Source organism: Erpetoichthys calabaricus, chromosome 8 (assembly GCF_900747795.2).
Source record: "Erpetoichthys calabaricus chromosome 8, fErpCal1.3, whole genome shotgun sequence".
Classification (NCBI taxonomy): domain Eukaryota; kingdom Metazoa; phylum Chordata; class Cladistia; order Polypteriformes; family Polypteridae; genus Erpetoichthys; species Erpetoichthys calabaricus.
In genome coordinates this window covers 197,466,348-197,488,074 of record NC_041401.2, presented here as the reverse complement: position 1 = coordinate 197,488,074, position 21,727 = coordinate 197,466,348, and the positions used below count along the sequence as shown (strand labels likewise).

Genomic DNA, 21,727 nt, shown 5'->3' with positions numbered 1-21,727 from the left:
AATCATTTTAATAAAAACGAAGCCTCCGTGACGGCGGTATAAAGGTCAGCGTGCCCTGCGCCTCCTTCGCTGTCCCAGTTTGTCACTCATTCAGAACGTCATTAAAGATCTCTCAGGCTCTCACTTGTTCTTCTGTTCCTCGCTTTCATTTACGGCTCACCTTTTTTCTTGGCTCGTGTGATATTCGCACTTCTGACTGCCTCACTGCGTCTCACAATTTGCAATTCTCTCTGGCCGTTCTTTATTTGAGTCGGCTCTGACCTTGGATCAACTTCTGATTCCATCCTACTTAAATCTGCTGCCATCCTGAGTGTTTGTTCCAAAATGAACTTCTACTGCACTGACATTTCTTACAATTTCAGTCTTCCCTCACTATATTGCGTTATTCTGTCAGTTTGTCTGCTGCCTTATTTGCTTTTGGATTCTCAACAGCAGTGGGAATGTTTGTAAATGCGCCATCTGTTGGAATGGTTAGTACAAAAACTGATGGAGCATCACAAACATGAATGCTGCATACGTCGACATGGACAAGTAGAAGTTGTCTCTCATTATATAGATATTAGATATCTCTCTGTGGTATGTGCATATCTTCTGATAAGTCAGATGATCTGCCGAGCGTACTCCCTGTTATGATATTTCCAGTATCTGCTAATTGTTACTTTGTGACATCTGTTAAGGGGTCTGACGTTTTAGTATGCAGCCATCCTACTGACAGGGACAGCCCTGGTTTATACCACACAATCGGATGCTGTCGTTACTCTCTTGGCCGCTAAACGTCCCTTCAATGAAGACCGCAGTGCTGTCACCTTTCTGTGCTGTCACCTTTCTGTGCTGTGCTCTCTTGTGTTTGGACACTTGGGCTTTGTTAATGGAGCTCTTCTTGTGTTTTGATCCTCACGTGTAGCTTCTCCTCCTCGTCTTTTTTCATGTGAACCCTTCAGGATGCTCTCCTCTGTTTTGCAGTGTCCTTGGGGTCATGGGGACAACTCCAGTCTTTTGTTTAGATGGCGTCTGTCACAGTAGATGAAGTCATGAGACACCACTGGCACTCGTCTGAGGCCCAGGAATTGCACTGCAAGCGGTGGAGCACAAAACCAGCAGGCGTGTGACCCACTTGTGTGTACTCTGTGCTCCGATATCCCATACTGCACACTCGTGTGTACAGAGAGGAGGATGGAGCGCTGCCACCATGGCATGGGCATGGGCATGAAAGAAGGGAAAGCAGGAGTCCCATCAGTCCAGGCTGGAGAGCAGTCGGTGTAACAGCTGAAGACATTTCACTGAGATCTGCATGGGAGGACATTGTGATGGATGTCCCCAAGCTGCTAGTGGGCAGCAGGGCCTAACTTTGGGGTCTCCTGAGGGGTGTACTCTTTGTGGGACATGGGCAATGCTTCCCGGAGGGCCACAGTGTGCCCAGATGTGCTCCAGGAGGTAGACTGAGCTTGGAGTCGGGAGAGGAGAAGCAGCAGGAGCCCCACATGGTGAGGAGGAAGAGGAGGCCAGAAGGTAGGAAGGTTCAGTTAGCCAGGCGTGTGTTTAGGTGGCCTGTGACTTTGTCGCCTTTACTGTTTGTAGTTCCTCCCCACCAACCCCAGATTGGACTTTAATGACCGTCTTTCTAAGAACGCCAGGTCTGCTCCAGCATGTTCTGTTGTGTCACACTGTAAAGGGAACTTCAGGATTGCACAGAAATATTTGGAATCGACAGCTGGCATGTGAGCGCCCACTGGCCCCAGGTAGGGAATGCCAAGAGCTGTCCAGTATGAACTCGGAAACGCTGGGAGGAAACGGGGAGAGAGCAGAGAGGCGCCAGGACCACCCGCTGTGGTGACTTCGAATGACTCGCCTTACATACCAAGATGGACTTACCTTACTGAAGTTTGCAGCATTTTTCACTGCTTGCACCAACTCGGGAGCGTCGGGGGGGAGCAGGTATCTGTCCTTAATCTCATCCCATTTGGACTTGTAAAGAACCTGTAAATGGGAATTCTGTCATTTAACACAAGTCCTCTGAACAGACCTGGAAGAAACGTGCCAGGAGCCGTAAAGCCCACGCGCCACCTTATTACGATTGTTAAGAAACCCCCCGTGAGCTTTGGGCTCCTCTCGCCCTGACCGCCCCTGTTCTGCCACTTCACCTTCGCCTCCCATAATCCTCCTGGCCTTGCACTTCACAGCAGTCACCCCGTTACTTCTTCATGAACATCACCTGTTACCCGCCTCTCTTTCATTTGGGTATCTGGAAGTCGTGTATCCCGCGCACTGAGCGCCAACTCACCTTGCTGATGAGCTGCGACACTTTTTTTACGTGTTCGATCTCCCGTGCCTTTCCATCAAAATTGCTTTGAGTCTGGGATTTCTGTCCTTCCATTCGGTACTTGACCTAACAGAAAGTGGAAAAAGCAAAAAGATACGTAAGTCACCCTGTGGGGGCGCAATATCTGGGGGTCACGCGTCAAATTAGTGGGGACATCCTCACTAATGTCAGGTGAGCTCAACACGTGCAGGTAAGATCCCCGTTCACGTCTGTGACCTGCCGGTAGATGAGGTCCCCAATATTCCTGCGTGTCACTGCGTGAGTGTGTGCGAGTGTGTGTGTGAGTGTCTGTGTGTGTGAGTGAGTGTCTGTGTGTGTGTGTGTGCATGTGTGTTATCGCCGTGTCTCAGGAACTTTGAGGAACAGGAGACCAAAGTGCCAAAGTAACTAACGGTGACATGCATTTGTAATCTTCCCATGCGGTGGACTCACACAGCATTGAGACCCTTCACCTTCTGCCCACTTTAATGGACTCGTTTCCGTTTTTTTGCCCTTCAATCGATGCTCAGTGACCCCCAGTGACAAAGTGATGACATGTTGACAGAAAGTTTAGCAAATCGCAAACTGAAATGTCTCACACGTTGAAGGATGGAGACCCTTCATTCACCACTGAAGAAGCCCCTGTAAACCTATGAAAGACGACTACAGGAGTCCGGCATCAGGCCGTTACAACATCCGTGCCAATGGACCCCAAACTTTCAAGGATAGTTGGCTAAAAAAAATGGGAGAACCCAAAAAAATGGCCAATGAAAGCAGCAGAGGCGGAGAGAAAGGCAAGGAACTTTGGGACTGTGTGGGGAAACACGGCAGAGAGATGACGTTCATACATGGCAGCTTCACACGACTGCTGCCATCCTCCTCGAGCGGACGTTCTACCCCCTTGTCTTCCTGTGTAAATGGGCACCGTGTACAATGATGCCCCAGATGTGAACATGGCAGGGACAGGGACAGGAACGGACGGCCTTGTCATCGTATTTTTCCTAATCCTGGTGACTGATTGTCTCTCATCTCTGACGACTATCTGAATGCTCTCACAGCGAGGCCCCCTTTGAGGACCCTTTTGAATGTTTCCTTGGCTTTACCCGTCTGCAGAGCCCCACGGGCTGACGTGACTTTATCCTTTCACTGCTTTGATTCTTCTCTTTCTTTTGTGAACTCGGAGACAGAAGCCACCCCTTGTTTTCTAGGCAGCCCTCTTGGATTAATGGGACAATTTAGGAGTTACTGCTGTCCATCCATCCATTATCCAACCCACTACATCATGGGGGTCTGCTGGAGCCAATCCCAGCCAACACAGGGCGTAAGGCAGGAAACAAACCCCGGGCAGGGCGCCAGCCCACCACAGGGCACTCACACACACACACACCAAGCACACACTGGGGACAATGTAGAATAGCCAGTGCACCTGACCTGCATGTCATTGGACTGTGGGAGGAAACCCACACAGACACGGGGAGAACATGCCAACTCCACGCAGGGAGGACCTGGGAAGTGAACCCAGACAGGTCTCCTTACTGCGAGGTGGCAGTGCTACCCACTGCGCCACCGTGCCATCGAGTTACTGCTATTTTAATAAATGTGTTTAACTTCCAAGGGGACTTTTTCTGTTAGGATTACTTTAATCAGATAAAGGGAAGGTGACGAAAGGTGGCAGAGTGGTGCAGGTGTTAGGGTTTGCCAACAAGGAGACCAGGATTCACGTCCCAGCTGCTCCCTGTGTTGAGTTGGCATGTCCCCTCTGTGTCTCTGAGGGTCACCGATGTGTGTGTGTGTGTTCACCCTGTGATGGACTGCTGCCTTGTCCAGGTGTTGCTCCTGCTTTGCTCCCATAGCTTGCTGGGATAGGCTCTAGATAAGTGTGTCTATAAAATGGAAGGGGATGAAATGTTGACGTTGTCTTTATTGTCACACGTGTCACTAAGTGCAAGGCACATCTGTCACTTACTTCACTCAGCTGTTGTTGAGCCTTCTTGATTCTGCGAAGTTCCGGGGTGTCTGTTGTAATCGCGTAGGACTTTCCTCTTTCTTGTTCATATAACTCCTTGTATTTATTCTGGAGAAGAGAGGAGCACAAATGTCAGAGCAGCCCCCCTGTGCTGTGATGGCCGTCCCTCCCTCCGCCCACTCCAGTGTGCCCTCCTGTCCTGCTTCCCTTACATGGCTGAAGAGTTCTTGCATCTTCTGACTGTGGGCCAAGTATGGTGTCATAAACTTGGAACTGTCCACCTTCTTCTTCTTCTTCACCTTTCTGATTGGCATCCCCGAAGGCAGAGTGGACTGTGCAGAGATAACAAGCGAATTAGAGTCACAGACAAGAGACGGGCATCACTGGCACCTGATCGAGCTTGTGGTGGGCTCACTGTAGTCATGGCACATACAGTACCCGTGCCACCTGCTGCCCATACCCTGTCCAGGAGCCCTGGCCCTGCTCACGTCACACACTCCCTCTTGGCTTGTTAGAAGACATGCGGTCAGTAAAGAGCTCTGAAGTGTTAATAAGAAAGCGCCTGCTTTTCATCGGTGGTTTTAATACTTGATGACTTCTGCATTTCTTTATGGTGCCCATCGGTTTGTTTTGTTTTTGACCAGTTTGAGGACCAGAAGATGAGTGAACCTAAAAACTAGCAGGATCAATAAAACCCAAATGTCATGTTTGTTTAATAACTAAAGCCGGGATTTTGACAGGAAGTTAATCAAAGGAAGACTGAAGACCAGAAATACAAAAACGACTAAACAGGAGCCGAGCGTCAAAAAGGCGCGCCAAGTAAATAATCAAACAAAAGAGACGCACCAATCAAACGTTTGGTTTTCTAAGTAAACGACCCGATCCGGAGATTTAACGTGTCGCGCTAATGACCTCAGACGTCATGTCATGTGACACCAGAGCCCCAGCAGCCGGGACATACACCCTAGTGACAGACTTACAACATGACAAGCAAACAAGAATTAAAAAGGACACAAAAACGACGTCATATGAAGAAAAACAACATCCTTTCACAAAAGAAAAATGAACCCCAAAGGCCCGAGAGGCTAGAAGTGACTTTCATGAGCGGTTAACTCACAGCCGAACTGAGCTGCAGCGCTCTTTATCAGAGGACGCTCAAAACCCCAAGGACTCAAATATCTTTGGGCGCGATCCGTAATCTTGGACACCGCAAACCACAGAGCGTCAGCCGTTAAAGTGTCACACAAGTGACGTCGTGGCATCTGGGAACTCACATCATTCAGTGAAACTACAAACTGGTAGAGCCAGCAGGGAAATAAAAAGGCAAGTCAGCAAACGGCAGCCACGGCCTCGTTAAAACTCGACAGGACAGCGAGGGGGAAAAACACGAGAGAGAAAACGAACAAAAACATTCACAGCGTCAGCCAACCTGGAACTGCCAGGTGGCGTCTCATCACGGTGTCCGTGTCCTGGGATCCAATATTTGGATACTCGGCTCCGACGCACAACTGAATGACACCAAATGGTAAAACTGCCATGTTGACGTTGACAGACGACACTCAAACGGGAGTCCAGCGTGGCACACAATCACCAAAGACAAATAAAACCAAAATCACTCGCCCGAAACCTGAGGGATGACGAAGAGACAGAAAGCGATGGCTGACATCTTCTACTCAAGAGGTGCAGATGTGAAGGTGGTCGGCTGAACCTGGCATCACATCGGTAAAAACACCCGACCACCTTGGCAGTGCAGTGTGGTATCTGATATGTTGTGGACCACTGTGAAGACCACCATAAAGAAGACAAACATCAGCGCGGCCCTGTGGTGTCCCGGCAGCAGAGTGCCCTTCAAAGCCAATCGGTTTCATTGCAGAAGACGCGGCCACCGCAGGTTGGAGTTCAGCACTTTGCTCTTATTTTTTTTTTTGACTCCAGCTATTCGGTTTTGATTTTTTAAGGTGCTGAAATAACGTCAGACCTTCCCCTGACACCTTCCATGGCAGTGCACTGCTACACCAGGACAACCAGGACTGGGTGACGCGTGACGTCACAGGAGCGCTGGTGTGACAGTCAGCAAGTCTCTGCTTGTCCACGATTGTGGATACAAAGACGATCCAATGGCTCTTTGCTGTGTCGCTCTGTCAGCTACGACTTGGCTTGGGCACTCGCCCCCCGCGTCTTTGATTCTTTGGCTTCTTATCTCATTTTTATCTCCTTTTCTCTTAACATCACTGGCAGGACACAAAGCAGGCCAGGGGTGCATCTGCCATCAGGGCATTCTGGGTCCACGCCCAGGGGTCTGTGACGACAAGGAGCCTAATCACAAAAGTCGATGACACGGTCAAGGGTCCGCACACCAAAAGTATGAGTGGGCATTAGTGTACTGCAAGAAATGACCGATGTGTCACCGTCCTGCATTGTTAAAAGTACGGCCGTTCACAAAGTCATCGAGGGGCCCGTTGGGGTCTCAGTCCGGGCGTGGAGCAGACATTCAGCGACGTGAGTCAAGCAGCTTGTTGTGTCAGGAAGCTGATGAGCTTTTGGGGGCAAAGAAGAACAAAAGGGACAGAAACACAAGTGACAAAGCAAAGGGAGACACAAAAGAGGTCAGAATAACAACACGCCATTAGGGACAACTCGGCAACTCCGCTGAGGAAATGACCTTTCAGCCAACCTTTGAACTCGTCACATTGACTACCCTCGGGTCGCGACCTCTGAGGACACGCCCCTAGAAACGCAGGCTCTTCAAAATGGCGGTGACCGCCATGAAAACAAACAGCAGCCAGAACTGCATGAAAAAAATTCAAACAACCACCAAAGTCGGCAGAAGAATTGAATTTCAACACCAGAATAAAAGCAAAACATGCGCTGAGTCATCAAAATGAACACATCGGAAATAAGGAAAGATAACACGAGCTGAATGTCATCTCGGGACCCTCCAAGTTCTGGGGGTCTGCCTGTGTGAGGGGCAAATCCCTGGAGAGACGACCTCTAAAATATTCATTTGTCTGCTTCCTGTTTTCACTCATTCAGCGTTGAATCTGAATTCATTTTTAAGGACGCGCAGCCCTCCATCCCTCCATCATTCCTCCATTATTGCAGGACCAACTCAACGCCACGGAGTGTAAAGCGGCGAGCTCAACTCCTGCTGTTAATTCATTCCCTGAGTGGGTCTCGGAGACAGTGCCCCTCACCCCCCCCCCCCCCAACATGCCTGGCTCTATTGACCCCCCAGTCAGGAAAGCATCGGGGGCGTGGCTACAGGTAGGCACTGCCCACCCAATGAGAACTCAGCACATTTCTAAAGTTCTATTTTACCATATAGCTGAATGCCCACCCCAGGATGGCATCCTAGAAATGCCACTGGAATGCATGGCAAAAAAAAAAAAGTACGCGGGCTCCACATTCACTTTGTGCAAATTAGAATTCTGTGCAAACATCGACGACATGTCTGCCATCCCACTCTCGTTCTCTCTGCCACTTTTGTCTGTGACTTTCTTGCCCGTGTTTTTGCCCATTTTGTAATTTAAAGCGATGCACAAATAGTGAGAATCACAGACGACATGCGGTGGACGAGAGCAAATAGAACAAGTGTGCGCAGTCCACGTGGACACAAAGACGTGCGGTGCAGGCCACGAGCTTCTCGAAAGGGCCATTAAACGCGTTAATTATTACGATTTACCACACGAGGGCGATGCACAGGCAGTTAACAGCACCACGGCGGTGCACCTCTGAGCTCCACAGAGCGCATTTATGGTGGAGTTCTCTGGGGATGAGGAATCAGAAACACATAAAACACCGTGGAGAAGACCCTCCAGCATGTCCTGTGTGCACACGTAGCCCACCACGGCCAAAACGACACAACTTGAGAGTTTTTTCATTTTGTTTGCTGGTCCCTCAAGACGCCCGCGGTGTCACAAACTGAAAACATGACATTACATTTTCTTTGACCCTCATTAAAGATGACACAGGGCTAGTAACGGACCAGTAAAGGGCCATTTTTGGGTGTGGTGGTCCTTTCAAGAATGAATTCCCAGATGTACTTGTGCACCTTGGGTGACGTAAGGGAGTCGACCAAACTAACGTCAGGATAATAAACTGGACCTAAATCAAGGCAAACAGCTTTCACTTCATTATCTGAAGAACAAACACAACCCTTGAGGGTACCCAATGCGCCGTGTGTCTACCAGTACAACGACAGATTACCACGAGGCGCTGTCACGTTGAACTCCTTGTGTCACTCTGAGTGGGTCAGCCATCCCTCCTAGAGTTTGCAGTACAAATGTGCCGTGTGGCACCACATTCACTCAGGCCAAAGCTTTAGACCCTTCTATAAAATGGCGAGGCCTTCACAAGGAGTCACCCGGAGCACATCACTCCACGTCTGGCTGCTCTCACTGTACAAATGAAAGGGGCTGCTCTGCACTGTCCAGGTAAAGGGGCTGCAAGAAACAAAGGCCACCTGACCGATTCCATTCCATTGGTCAGGAGACACGGAGCACCCACAATGCAACTGCTGAACACTCACACAACCCCAGAAGGCCTGGCAGTTTCAATGCAGCCACACGCATGCAGCACAACATGCAACTGGAAGTCATGGTGCCAAGCCGGGTGGCCGGCTCAGCGTCATGCGCTGGCAGATACGCACTGCGAAGCGGACAGAAAGGCGACAAGCAGCCTGAGCTAAAAGAGTAAACTAACAGATGGCGCACCTCCATTGTGAGCTGAAGGCCATTTCAGTCCGTTAGCCGCTGATTGTGATTTATTACACCTGCAGATTATTCCTGATGATGATGGCTTCCACCAGACGTCCTCCGCCTTAGTGATGTCCCCCTCAAAGCCTCTCGTTGGATTGTATGTAAACGCCTATCGGGGGGTCAGCAGTTTTGTTACCGAGCCGAGCTGCCCACAGGCTGGCATGAGGGGGGCACTAAGTGGCCTTCAAAGGCCTTCCCTGACGCTGGGTTGTTGTGACAAATCAACTTCATTTCAGGGACACAGCCATTACTTTTTCTAAAGCTGTGTGTGTGGTACCCTGGTCTTGGGGTGGCGTAGTGTGCCAGGAAGTGAACTCCAAGCACTGCCAGGCAGCCAGCTCAACGTTTAACTTTAAAAGGCGACTCCCAAAGCCCTCAGAGTAGTAAATCAAAAAGCTGTGCCAACTCCAGCTGATCTCCAAGCTGACTTGGCACACCATCTGGTGATCGCTTTGGATGAGGGAGTCGACCGGAGCGAATTGTCACACCGAATGTTCAGCACTGGCATCTTAAGTCAGCCGTGACCCTCATCAGAACGGGCCGGCTGGCATTTTCACACCTGCTGTCTCTCAACCTAACATTCTGCTGGGCCGCAGTGGGATAAGCCAAGCATGTTGGGAGGTACTGGGCACAAATAAACGAAAAGAGCCAAGAGCCACTTTAGGGGGCCACAGAAAAGCCGCGCCCATGCAGTGTGGAGCCATAGCTGGAGCAGACGTTTCTGAAGGAAACCCCAAAGCACACAAGCGCCTTTGCAGAAGCTGCGCGTCGAGCGCACCCGTTGTTGGCAGAGGTGCCCATTTACCTCTTTGCTGCCCGTGGTGTGCGTTTCATACACGACCTCTTCTGTGCTCTCCACATAGTACTATAAACAAGGGACAAACTGCATTGCTTCAAAAAGAAACCCAAAGAGACAACAAGGAGAACCGCTTCGGCTCCCTCCGCTCTGGAATGCCAACTACGGGTCCAAACAGTGAAGTCCGGTCCTGGTCACCCCACCCAGTCAGCCACGTCCAGCTGGGCAAACTGCGCCTGTCTGTCACGAGGGCACTCGGGTGATGTCGGTGTGTTGTGCGCGTCACGGGACATGAGCTCTGCTGATTGTGACGGCCTCCGCTATTCACGTGTGTGTGTGTGTCCCCATGAGTGTGTGTGACATTGTCACTTCTTTGTTATTTAAGATGGATTACTTAACACACTTTTCAAAGTTCAGTTTTCCTCGTTCGATTTTCACGTCTCCGCTCCTGTGTGTGACACTGAACGTGACTTACTGTACGAATGAACAGAAAAGATAAAAGCAACACGAGATCTGCGTGGAGACCACCAGGACAGCTCCTGTTTGTGGCGCCCGTGACTTCACACGATGACAATTCCCAGGCGGGTGACGTGACTGAGTGCCAATGACAGCAAATCCTTCACTTTGAGGGACGTGTGCACATCAAGAGCTGACCTTCACTGGGCCTGAGTCACCTGTTTGGTGGGCACCGAGATGCGCTCATATCCCAAGGGGCTCCTCTGTCAGTACACTGGCATGAAGTCTCCAGCCATGCCATCCACAGAGCTGTGACTTCAGTCAGCTGCTTAATCCATGGATAATGGCTGGCACATTCCTGTCTGCTTGTTTTTGAAAATGGGGGCACAGCTGCCACCTGAGGGCACTTGTGGTTGACAGTGTGAGGCTGTCACCCTCTCTGCGGGTCTTTATGGTCAGGGCAGGATGGATTAGGGACCAGCGGACCCCAGTATGTTACCCAAAAACCAAAACTAGAAGTCATCAACGCTAAAACTCTGAACTGATGTGTGGCGCAGATCGGTCACTACAACCACGGGTGACCAGGAAGTGCACCGTGACCGTAATGACATCACATGTGGTGCCCTCCTGGTCACCCTGAGCACCAAACACGACATTAAGAGGCAGGAAGAGAACCTGAAATTCAACAACATGAGAGGAAAAGAAATTTAAAAAACATAAAAAGACGCCTGGAAAATTCTGAAATGACCACAGCAGACAGCTGGCCGTGTGAGCTGGCATCGGGTAAATGCCCATCTGAGCTGGCTTCACAAAGAGGGCCCAAAAAACAAGAAAAATGAACTTCAGAGGCCAATACTGACCAAAGAAAAACTGTCAGGAAAGGCGCGAGATGCGATCGGACCCTCAGGCCTCTAAACGGCCCCCTTCACTGTTCACCTTTCGTTATTCTGAACGCGGCACTTCGGCCACAGGCACCGCCGCGTTTCGATGTTTGCCCACTGTGTACGCGGCCTATCCCAGAATGCACCAGGTTTACAGTAGAAGAGCCAATTCCAGAGCGGAGAGCATCCAGAAAGCGACATCAGCGGCCACATTGTGTGAATCCCGCAGACATCTGAGGACTTGGTGCACCAAAGCGGGTTTGCCTTTCAGACTCAGCTTCTAAAATGTGAGATCACGAAGGATTCCCACAGTTGGGGGGCCACAAGTTCACCATAATGAAAAACCAAACTGGCAACCCCCAGAAGTGTGTGAGCTCCGAGGGCTCAAATGCCAGGCCCCGAGCTGCCCCCTCCAAAGTACCGATGTGTCCAAAGCTGAAAGGGCTCCGGACCGGTGGGCTTGAACCCGCCGTGGTGCCACCAAAGCCCTCAGTGCTGTGTGCCGATTTACAGAATGCGCCAAAAGTCATTGACATTGAGGGAAAAATAATGGCAGTGAAGTCATTATTTTAACAGGACAGAGAGTGGCACAGAGTGGCAAAATGCAAAAGGAGTTAGTGACAACCTGAGGAGAGAAAGTCAAAGTACAAGAAGAACAAATGCCATGGAGGAACACCAGAGAGAGACGATCACATCAGAGCGAGAAAGTGATGCCATCTGCACTCCGCCTGCTGGCACCCTGTTAAAAATAACAATAGGAGCCGACAGCTGGCAGGGTGGCAAAGGATGGGCAGCTGCTGCGCACTTCAAAAGGCTTTCAAACTCCTAAAGAGGCCGAGTGGCGTCACCGGGCCCGCAGTCAGGCGATATTTTTGGATTATTCTTCACCCGCTCTAAAATCTTGTTGTTTAGGTCACTCGCACTTGACATTCAGACTGCGGGGCACAGAAGCAAATAAATAAACAAACAAAGGGGCTCAGCAACAGGGGGTCTCAAGTGGCACAACTGGACGTTCATTCAGAAGGTCCGACTCCATTAGGAGCCCCAGTGGTGGGCACCGTCCCCCTCGGCCGACCGACCGTCCGTCAGTTCAAATGTTCACCCGCCATGGCAGGGAAAACCTTCATCTGTCACCCGCCTGCCCGCTAAAATAAAGACGAGGTGGGCAAAGCGGGGAATGGGGCCGAGTGTGCCCTAAGTTGTTAAACATGGCATCAGTGTGGCACATGCCCGTGAGGTGACCGGGGGGCCCACGTCGCTCAGTCTTTGAACTTTTCGTTGGATTTCATTTTCTGACTTTTGAATTCTTTTTGCCTGACGCTCAGGTTTGATTTTGTTGCCAGGGTTTTCAATGACTTCCCTTCCCTTTGTGACTGTGAGTGCCGTGGGCTCACCTCGACTTGGGGGGGGCGTTCACTTTTCTTTTGAATTTCAATTTTGTTTATGGGTTTCTCAGTTTCCGTCAGCCTTTTGAGGGCCGCTGCTTCTCCGTGAGCTCCTTTAGTACGGCGGTCCGTTTCACTAAATGTCTGTTATTACGTTTTCTAAGATTATAAATTTGCAAACCTGAAGTGAAACCGAATGAAAGAAATCGTCATCAGCGTTGTCCTCTGGGCGGCTGGGCTCGATGTCACTAAGTGGACAAGGACGGCGCCACACGTGACACGCACACGCCGTTTGTTTATTTTGATTATTTTATCGTCCGAACGCCGGCGAGTGTCTTTGGATGGTCATCTCGCCGTTTACACGTTTAAGCAGTCAGAAGCGCCGCGGTCTCCGTCGTCGTTCGTTTGTTCAGCCATTAGAAACGACCGCCCCCCGCTCCAGAGGTCGGCTGTTGGCATTCTAGAAAGTTCTCGAGTATGTAGTGTCGTAAAAAACGAAGCAGCTTAGCGACACGTTTAAACTTTACAGCACAAGGCCCAGTCGTTCATCACACGCTGCGCCGACTCGCTGGCCGTGCAGACGCCATTTTGTTTTCTTTGCTTTACAAGACGACACTTTTATAAGTTGACCTTCCTATCTTCCTGAGGCTTCAGTACCCAGCGCCATGGCGGGTGCCCTCGGGTTCTGTTTGACTGGCAGTGGCGGCCAGGCAGGTGGCAACTTGAACCGAATGTCGGGCGGGACGTCTGAAGAGCGTTTGTGTGATGAGCCCCTCGTAACGGGCCTGCCTTGGCGTTCTCCTCGTTAAGTCACACATTTCAACCACAGCAGAAACCCTCCAAAGGTCTCGCACTGAACAGGCGGTGACAACGGGAGCTGCCATTTGGTGTTCAGCCTGACCTTATTAACCCTGCGTGTCACCTCATCTTGACCTCCTAATGGAAAGACCCCTCTAAAAATAACTTGGGCCGAGGAGAACTTCAATTAAAAATCAAGGAGACCCTCGATATCATCACCACTCTGGTGAAGAGATGAGCTGCACAAATGAAGTCAGGAGCACCATCTGAGAAGATCTGAGGGGACCCGGGGGGTCATTAAGTAACCGCTGGCCAGCAGAGGACCAGCCGGCCAGCGTCCTGTGGAGGGCAAACACAAAGAGCCTGCTGAACGAAGACAAAGGTCTTCACAAAAAACAGCAAGAAGAGGACTTGGAGGACCCAAGTGAGCAGCAGCAGCAGACCCTCAAACTGCCACCTCATTTACAGATGGCCACCGAGTGTGGTGACCCTGCTTGGCGCAAAATGAAACGCCTTACCTCGACACCTTCATCCTCATCGAACTCATCGTAGTCGCCATCTTCAGTTTCCATCGCGGTAAAGAATTAGGAACCTGAGGGCCACAAGAAACACAGCGTGAGGCGCAACGGAGGATTTGGGTTCAAAATGTGAAAAAAAACTCAATTTAACACGTAAGACGAGACCACCTAAGAGATTTGAGAGGGGCTTGAAACTGGGCAGACGAAAAGGACATACAGGAATGATCAAAGGGAAATAAAAAAGAGAGCTTCACAAACACACCGCCAATCATTGTTATCTGAAGTAAAGATAGGGCAGGAAAAATGTGAAAGGCGCTATATAATAGATAGATAGATTAAAAGGCACTATATGATAGATAGATAGATAGATAGATAGATAGATAGATAGATAGATAGATAGATAGATAGATAGATAGATAGATAGAGTGAAAGGTGCTATAGATAGATAGATAGATAGATAGATAGATAGATAGATAGATAGATAGATAACAAAGGCAGGCAGACGGATAGAGAGAGAGATAGATAGATAGAGTGAAAGGTGCTATATGATAGATAGATAGATAGATAGATAGATAGATAGATAGATAGATAGATAGATAGATAGATAGATAGATAGATAGATAGAGTGAAAGACACTATATGATAGATAGATAGATAGATAGATAGATAGATAGATAGATAGATAGATAGATAGATAGATAGATAGAGTGAAAGGCACTATATGATAGATAGATAGATAGATAGATAGATAGATAGATAGATAGATAGATAGATTAAAAGGCACTATATGATAGATAGATAGATAGATAGATAGATAGATAGATAGATAGATAGATAGATAGATAGATAGATAGATAGATAGATAGATAGATAGAAAATAACAAAGGCAGGCAGACGGATAGAGAGAGAGATAGATAGATAGAGTGAAAAGGTGCTATATGATAGATAGATAGATAGATAGATAGATAGATAGATAGATAGATAGATAGATAGATAGATAGATAGATAGATAGATAGATAGATAGATAGATAGATAGATAGAAAATAACAAAGGCAGGCAGACGGATAGAGAGAGAGATAGATAGATAGAGTGAAAGGTGCTATATGATAGATAGATAGATAGATAGATAGATAGATAGATAGATAGATAGATAGATAGAAGTGAAAGGCACTTTATAATCGACTCTTAAAAATGAAATGCAGCCGCTAGCAGACAGACAGACAGACAGACAGACACTGAACATGAAAGGCGCTATATAACAGAACACCACAGGCTCTGGATGGCACTGCTACATCAAATGCCCACCTGGTGCCCACGTACCGTGAGACGCTGATGCCAGCTGCTGTGTGCAGAGCGACGTGACGTGTGGCGGCTCAGCCCTTTCCTCGTTCCTGCAGCACTTCAAACCTACCGGAGCAGAGCGGGGTGAAGACAAATGAGGGTCCGAGTGACCACCGGCGTTGCTTTATGGCGCCCCGCACCCCGCCGCCCTGGCTTGAGACTTTTTTGTACGCCTTTTCCAAAGGCTCTCTGCCTGGCCTGTCAAACCCCGAGTGGTGACACGCGTGACATCCGAGACGGCGGGCAGGCCGGCATGAAGACTCGGGACAGCTGCTCAGGGGTCCTCAAGTTATTTGTCGTGTAAGCTAATGCCGGCTGGTGATTGGCCGGTTTTGTTTAGCTGGCTGCGCTGCAAGTCCTTGTGAGGCTGCAGGTTAAATTTAGGCACACATTTTGCTGGCCCCTCTTTTTTTTTAGTTCAGGGCTCAGAATTGAAGGGTAAGAAAGCCCCCCAAATCCCAATGTGAACCGAGGGCCAATTTTGCAGCTCCGTGTCATTCATTAGCCACCAAAACAAGCCAACTGAGGTGAGGATGGCGGCACATCCAGCTCACCTGCGCTCGTCCCCACTGACCACACAGTGGACACCACCCAGCGAGGGGCTGCCCCTCAGCAATGGCCCCTAAGCTGGCACCCAACGGTGCCCACGGCTGCCATCCCATGTGGTGTCCCCTCCCAGCTCACCCAGATGGAGAAAAGCAAAGCGCGAGGCCAGACTTACCAGTGACTTTCCAGTTAAAAGTTTTCCAAGCAGCCCAATCCACCCCAACTCTTCCCTCCCAAGAAGCGCTGGGTGAGAGCGCCCAGCAGTGCCAGCCTCTAAAGGATCACATGGGCCCAGCAGCCAATCAGCATGCAGCTTTCTCAGGTTTCACAGGCTAAATATACCTAACTGCCCCCTCTTTGGATGACCACCTGTTCAGCAAATCCTTGAAAAAAGAAAACTGCTAATAATAAAAATAATAATAATGAGCAAAACATCCAGTGGGCATAAAATTCAAAAATCAGAAAAAACAAGAGTGCCAAGGTGCATTGTGGGCATTGTGACACCACACCGAGTTAGGGGGCCACACCATAGTCTTTGGGGTCTGCGATGAAGCCCTCAGTCGAGGGGTACAAGAAGTTCCGGCCTCACTCCCCCTGGTGTCTCCTTCCAGAACTGCAGCGGCCCTCCTGCCTGCACTTCTACTTGTGGCCTTCTGCTGCGTTCTGCTGTTTCATTCGGTGGCCCTCGATGACATTGACGGCGTGTGGCCTGCGTCACAATCGGGGACGTAACTCAAGGTGCTATAGAGTATGAAATGAAGCCACAAAGATCATTTGGCTTAATTAATCCTCAGGATTGTCTGACCCCACTTCTTGAGAGAGGATCAGCACTCGGCCTCCGGGATGACATCGGGGACATCAGTGTGACAATCGTGGGTGAGTGTGACCCCCTTAGAGCACCGTGTCTGGAAATGGTTGGTAAAAATATGAAAATGATCGTATTTGAAATTCAAGATGGTAACGTTACATACATGGAGACATTTGATCGCATTTATCAAGAAGAATCCATCCATCCATCCATCCATTATCCCACCCGCTATATCCTAACTACAGGGTCACGGGGGTCTGCTGGAGCCAATCCCAGCCAACACAGGGTGCAAGGCAGGAACCAAACCCACCACAGTATCATGAAGAAGACCACCCTAATTTAAGAGGGCTTAGTGGACAATGCACTGGCCTGTCAGTTGCTGCCACTCCGCTAATAGCTCATCGCACTTGCAAAGCACCATGGGAGTGTTTGAAATCCAATCCAGATGGGGGTGCAGGTGCTGAAGGGCATCCCAGTGGTCCGGAGCCCAAGACAGGAACAAACTCCAAGTGTCCAGTCCAGTCCAGACCAGACCAGGGCCCACTCACATACACACCGCCATGATTAGAGAGTCAGGTCTGGGACGGACGTTAAAGGTGGGAGTCACTGTGGACGGCGGTGACGTCCCTTCTGTCCTGAAGCTGCTGCCATCGACTTGCCCTGTTGCACGTATGGTGCTGCAGCTCTGCGGGTCGACGCCTCTCAAAAGAGCATCACGTGAACCCAAGACAAGTGTAATGTGGGCAGGCAGTCGCTAGGTGGCAGTGCACCTCCTAAGGGTGTAGGTGGAGAATCCACAAGGTGTGCTGAGAACAATCTGGACAATGACAGGCCATCCAGACCCACAAAGACCCACAAAGGTTGGCTGTGCTGCCCACATAACTGCTCCAAAATGACATCGAGTTTTGAAAGCCCCTAAAGTCCTACTGACCACCACAACTCTTGGTCACTCATTCCCTGTGTCTGTGGCTCTCTGTGTGACAGCAAACTTCGTAGTGTTTGTGTAAAATTGACCCTGAACAAGTGTGACGACTGTGTCCCCGTGTCCGTGCCCAGGGTGACGACTGTGTCCCCGAGTCCGTGCCCAGGGTGACGACTGTGTCCCCGTGTCCATGCCAGCCGCACTCCAGAACAAGCCCTCCACCTGAAGCCAACCATATTTGGGCTCAGCCAGTACTTCGGTGGGGGTACTGCTGGTAGAGGTGTTGGTGAGGCCAGCTGGGGGCGCTTAACCTGTGGTCTGAATGTGGACCCCCAATATGTCACACTGCAGTGATGGGGGCTGTAAAAATAATGAGATCAACACCAGAGGTCCTGCCTCTCTGCGGGCATCTTACATGCCCCTCTGTCCTGGCTAATCCTGCCCCGTCTCTGATTGGCTAATCCCCTCTCATCCCATCAGCAGCCAATGTATGGTGAGCGTCCAGGGGCAAAATGGCTGCCATCATCATCCAGGTGGGTGCTGCATGGTAGTGGAGGCTCCCCTCTGTCTACAGTATGTAAAGTGTTTTGAGTTGTGAGAAAGGCGCTATATCATGTAATTCATTATTACTACTAATGCTCTTCATCATTTTAAACACTTCAGTCAGGTCTCCTCTTCCTCTCTGTGAAGGCTCAGCTCTTTTCATTTTCCTCCTAACTCATCCCCTGTAGCCCCCATAATCAGCCCAGTTGCTCTTCTCTGGACCTTCTCTTGTGCTGTTATATTTTTATGGAGACCCAAACTGCCCCCAGGTGTCCAGGTGAGGTCTCACCAGTGTGTTATAAAGCCTTAGCAGACCCTCCTGGGACTTGTACTGCACACATCAAGGCGCTATATAACCTGACATTGTGTTTGCCTTCTTCGAGGCTCCTGAACACTGTCCTAAGGTGGACTTTCAATTTTAAGACCCCCTCACATTTTTACTTGTCATACTTTACATCTACTGACACTAAATGTCATCGCCCACAAATCGGCCTGCACCTGTCTGCTGTCCAAGTCCCCCGTGACGATTTCAGCGGATTCTCGATTACCTGCCGGACCACCTCACTTGCGCAGCTCGTTACTGATGTCAGTCAGTCAGTATATCCTAACTACAGGGCCACGGGGGTCTGCTGGAGCCAAACCCAGCCAGCACAGGGCACAAGGCAGGGACAAACCCCGGGCAGGGCGCCAGCCCACCGCATGGCACACACACACACACACACACACCAAGCACACACTAGGGCCAATTTAGAATCGCCAATGCGCCTGACCTGCATGTCTTTGGACTGTGGGAGGACACGGGGAGAACATGCAAACTCCACGCAGGGAGGACCCGGGAAGCAAACCCAGATGGGTCTCCATACTGTGAGTCAGCAGCGCTACCCACTGCGCCACCGTGCCGCCTTGTTACTGATGTCCCTGATATTAAAAACAGCAGCAGCCCCCGCACTGCCCCCTGCTGGACGCGACTCCTAACTTTCCCCGATTGTTGTGATGCGAGTTTTTTCTTCGTTTTTGTGATTTCCGCCCCCCTCCGCGCCTGTTCCGTTGTTTTCTGATGTTAGTTACGTGTCTGGTGAGCGTTGATCGTCGTTCTCAACGTCCTCCTGCGGCGCCATCTTGTTGTCCTCGTGAGCGCTGCCATTTTGTGTGAATGTGTTCCTGCTACTCCGTCTCCAGGGCGTCTCCTCCGGCCGCCACTACATCACAGGTTTGTGTTCCCCTTCCTTGGCGTGTGGAGCCCCAGGAGGTGGGGCCGCCCCGGGTGGATTTTCGTCCAGTGCTGGCCTCGCTCTCTCGTCGTTTTCCCTTCACTTTGACTTGATGTCCAGTGGCTTACTGGACATGTGAGGGGCTGTAAAAACACACACACACACCTGGCTAGTGCCCCCCTAAATCAGCTCTCAGGGGTCCCAGCCATTAAGGACCCCACCAGGAGGTCTTCTACTCCTATGCTGGTCTCTCCTGCCACAGCAGAGCACGTGTGACGAGAAGAGACCACCAAACTTCTCCAAAGTAACACCAAGCCAAGTTTAGAGGGTCCCTAAAGTCCTGCTGTCCACCACTCCACTCGGTCACTTACTCCAAGGGTGGACTTTGACCCTCAACACTTGTGGTCTGGAAGGTGGGACTCATGACACTGACAATCAAAACCCACCTCAGGAGCTTCAACCAGGGGATTTGACTGGTGGGACAGGGGGCCACCAACACACCAGCATGGGAGCTCAGAACACAAAACACCATCACCAATAGTCAAGGGGGTCCAGGGGGGATGTGCCAGCCACGCGGCCCACCAGCTGAAGAGAACAGACCAGTGTGAATCCCTCTTAACCCACCTCAAGGTCATGGAGGGCACTGGGCATCACACCCCCCCCCCCCCCACGCAACAGGCCAGTTCAGAATCGCCAGTTCACCTGACACATCACAGAGCCAGAGACCAGGTGATCTGCCAGGCAGTAATGCCAATCACTGTGCCACCCACCTTACGTAACAGGAAGCCACCCGAGCCTCTCCCCCTCGTCTTTGCCTGCCCCCCCCACTCTGCATGAGAAGTGCCAGTGGAAGGTTCAAAGGTCAATCTGGCGAGTCACCACAGGCTGTCAGATTTGATTTTGATGAACCCCTAAATCTGTGGTGGGCTGCTGGGCTTCGTGCCGCTCGGGCGTCTCTGTCTGTGTGTTGGCGTGTTCTCCCTGTGGCCGGGGGGGGCTTTTTATCTTCATGTGTCCGGTGTCAAAATCCACCTTCCATCTGTGTCTGCTGAACCTTCAGAAAATGGTGGCATGTGGGGGGCACGGTGGGCAGAACTGCTGCCCCACACATCTTGCGTGTTTGTCCTGCAAATGACAGGGTCCCAAATGCCAGAGTGTGGAAATGCGTGCTGGAAAAGCCCCCCGTCCAGCCGCTGAACTGAAGCAGGCCATGCTGGAGGTCTGTTGGCTTCTTCCTCCGAGTGACCTTCTTCTGAGACCCCAGAGAGCTAAATTGAGACAAAGCTGGCGCAGACCCCCAATGCTAACCTTGGAGGGGGGAACGCCATGCTGTTGGCAAACACGGTCACCCCACCATACTTGATTAAGATGAAGTGGAGAAACAATAAGGATGGATACATAAATAAATTAATAAAACACGTCAAAGGGGCAGTAGGAGGAGAAGGCCATGTGCCCCCCGCTAGACAGACCTCCTCCTCCTCCTCCGTGGCCACCATCACCACACTCATCAGAGGTGACATGAGCTCAGTAACAGCAGACTGTGGCCTAACTAAAGCATGGCATCACCACTTTCTGGGCCCCCCCGCACACATTCAGCTCAGTGATTTGCCAGTTCTGTGGACTGAGAAGCGAATCAGAAATGAATTTGCCTTTTTGGACACCCCCAAGTATTTAGTGCCAGGACCCCGTGATTGGAACAAGCTGTGTGCCACCCTGGTACCTGGGCACAATGCCAGTGTTCTGTAGGTAGCCAGCAGTGCCAATGTACCTGACGAGGTCCTGGGCAGCTTTATAGTAAAATGGATGCCAGCGACTGGACTCTTGTGCGGTGCACTGGGAGACCCCGGTGCCCACCTTCGAGTCTTGTTGTGATAACGTTGTGCCCCCTCATGTGTGCGACACGATGCTGGGCAGCCGTCTGAACCCCCAAATTATGTCTTGTTGACATTTAAAGTTAAAAAAACAGGCGCATGGCAGAACGTTCTGGTGAGTCTGAGGGCTGTGGTGGGACTGTACCCCTCCCAAGGACCACCCGCTCCCCCTAAACCCCCAGTTGTAATTCCTCCTCGGCCATCTCAACTTTCATGAAATGGGACTTGTGAAGCTGGTCAGTTGTGACCAACATTAAGAAAAAGCGACATGACGAGAGCAAGGGGCCATCGTGGATGTTGGGTGAATGTGGCGTTGGAACGGGCATTGGGGGGCTTAACCACTGTGAGGCTGTGGGGGTGCGCCGAGGCTGATGGACACACAAAGCCTTCTGCCCATCTCAGAGACCCCCAGCCACGTCCAGCGTGCCTTCCTGAACCAATCAGGTGGCAGTTTCCTGGTCTTGCTGGACCACCGCTTTTGCCCGAGTGTTTGCCACCTCGTCCCATTCTGGGTTGAATTGCCAATTGAAAGCTTTTCCCGCCTCTTCAGAACTTCGTAGAAATAAAAACACAAACGGAATTAAGAACAGAAAATGACATTTAGATAGCAACAGAAAACAAAAGCTAA

At 50.6% G+C, this 21,727-nt stretch overlaps 1 protein-coding gene across 1 annotated transcript in view; it reads right to left on the bottom strand.

The window, feature by feature from the left end:
- Nucleotides 1-15,281, bottom strand: part of neb (nebulin) — a 164,031-nt gene extending 148,750 nt beyond the window's left edge. Inside the window, 7 exon segments of the mRNA XM_051930946.1 lie at nt 1,873-1,977; nt 2,282-2,386; nt 4,266-4,373; nt 4,478-4,597; nt 9,828-9,887; nt 13,857-13,930; nt 15,178-15,281. Of these exon segments, the coding sequence (XP_051786906.1) occupies nt 1,873-1,977; nt 2,282-2,386; nt 4,266-4,373; nt 4,478-4,597; nt 9,828-9,887; nt 13,857-13,910 (552 nt within the window). The 5' untranslated portion in view covers nt 13,911-13,930; nt 15,178-15,281.
- Nucleotides 15,282-21,727: the final 6,446 nt, after the last annotated feature.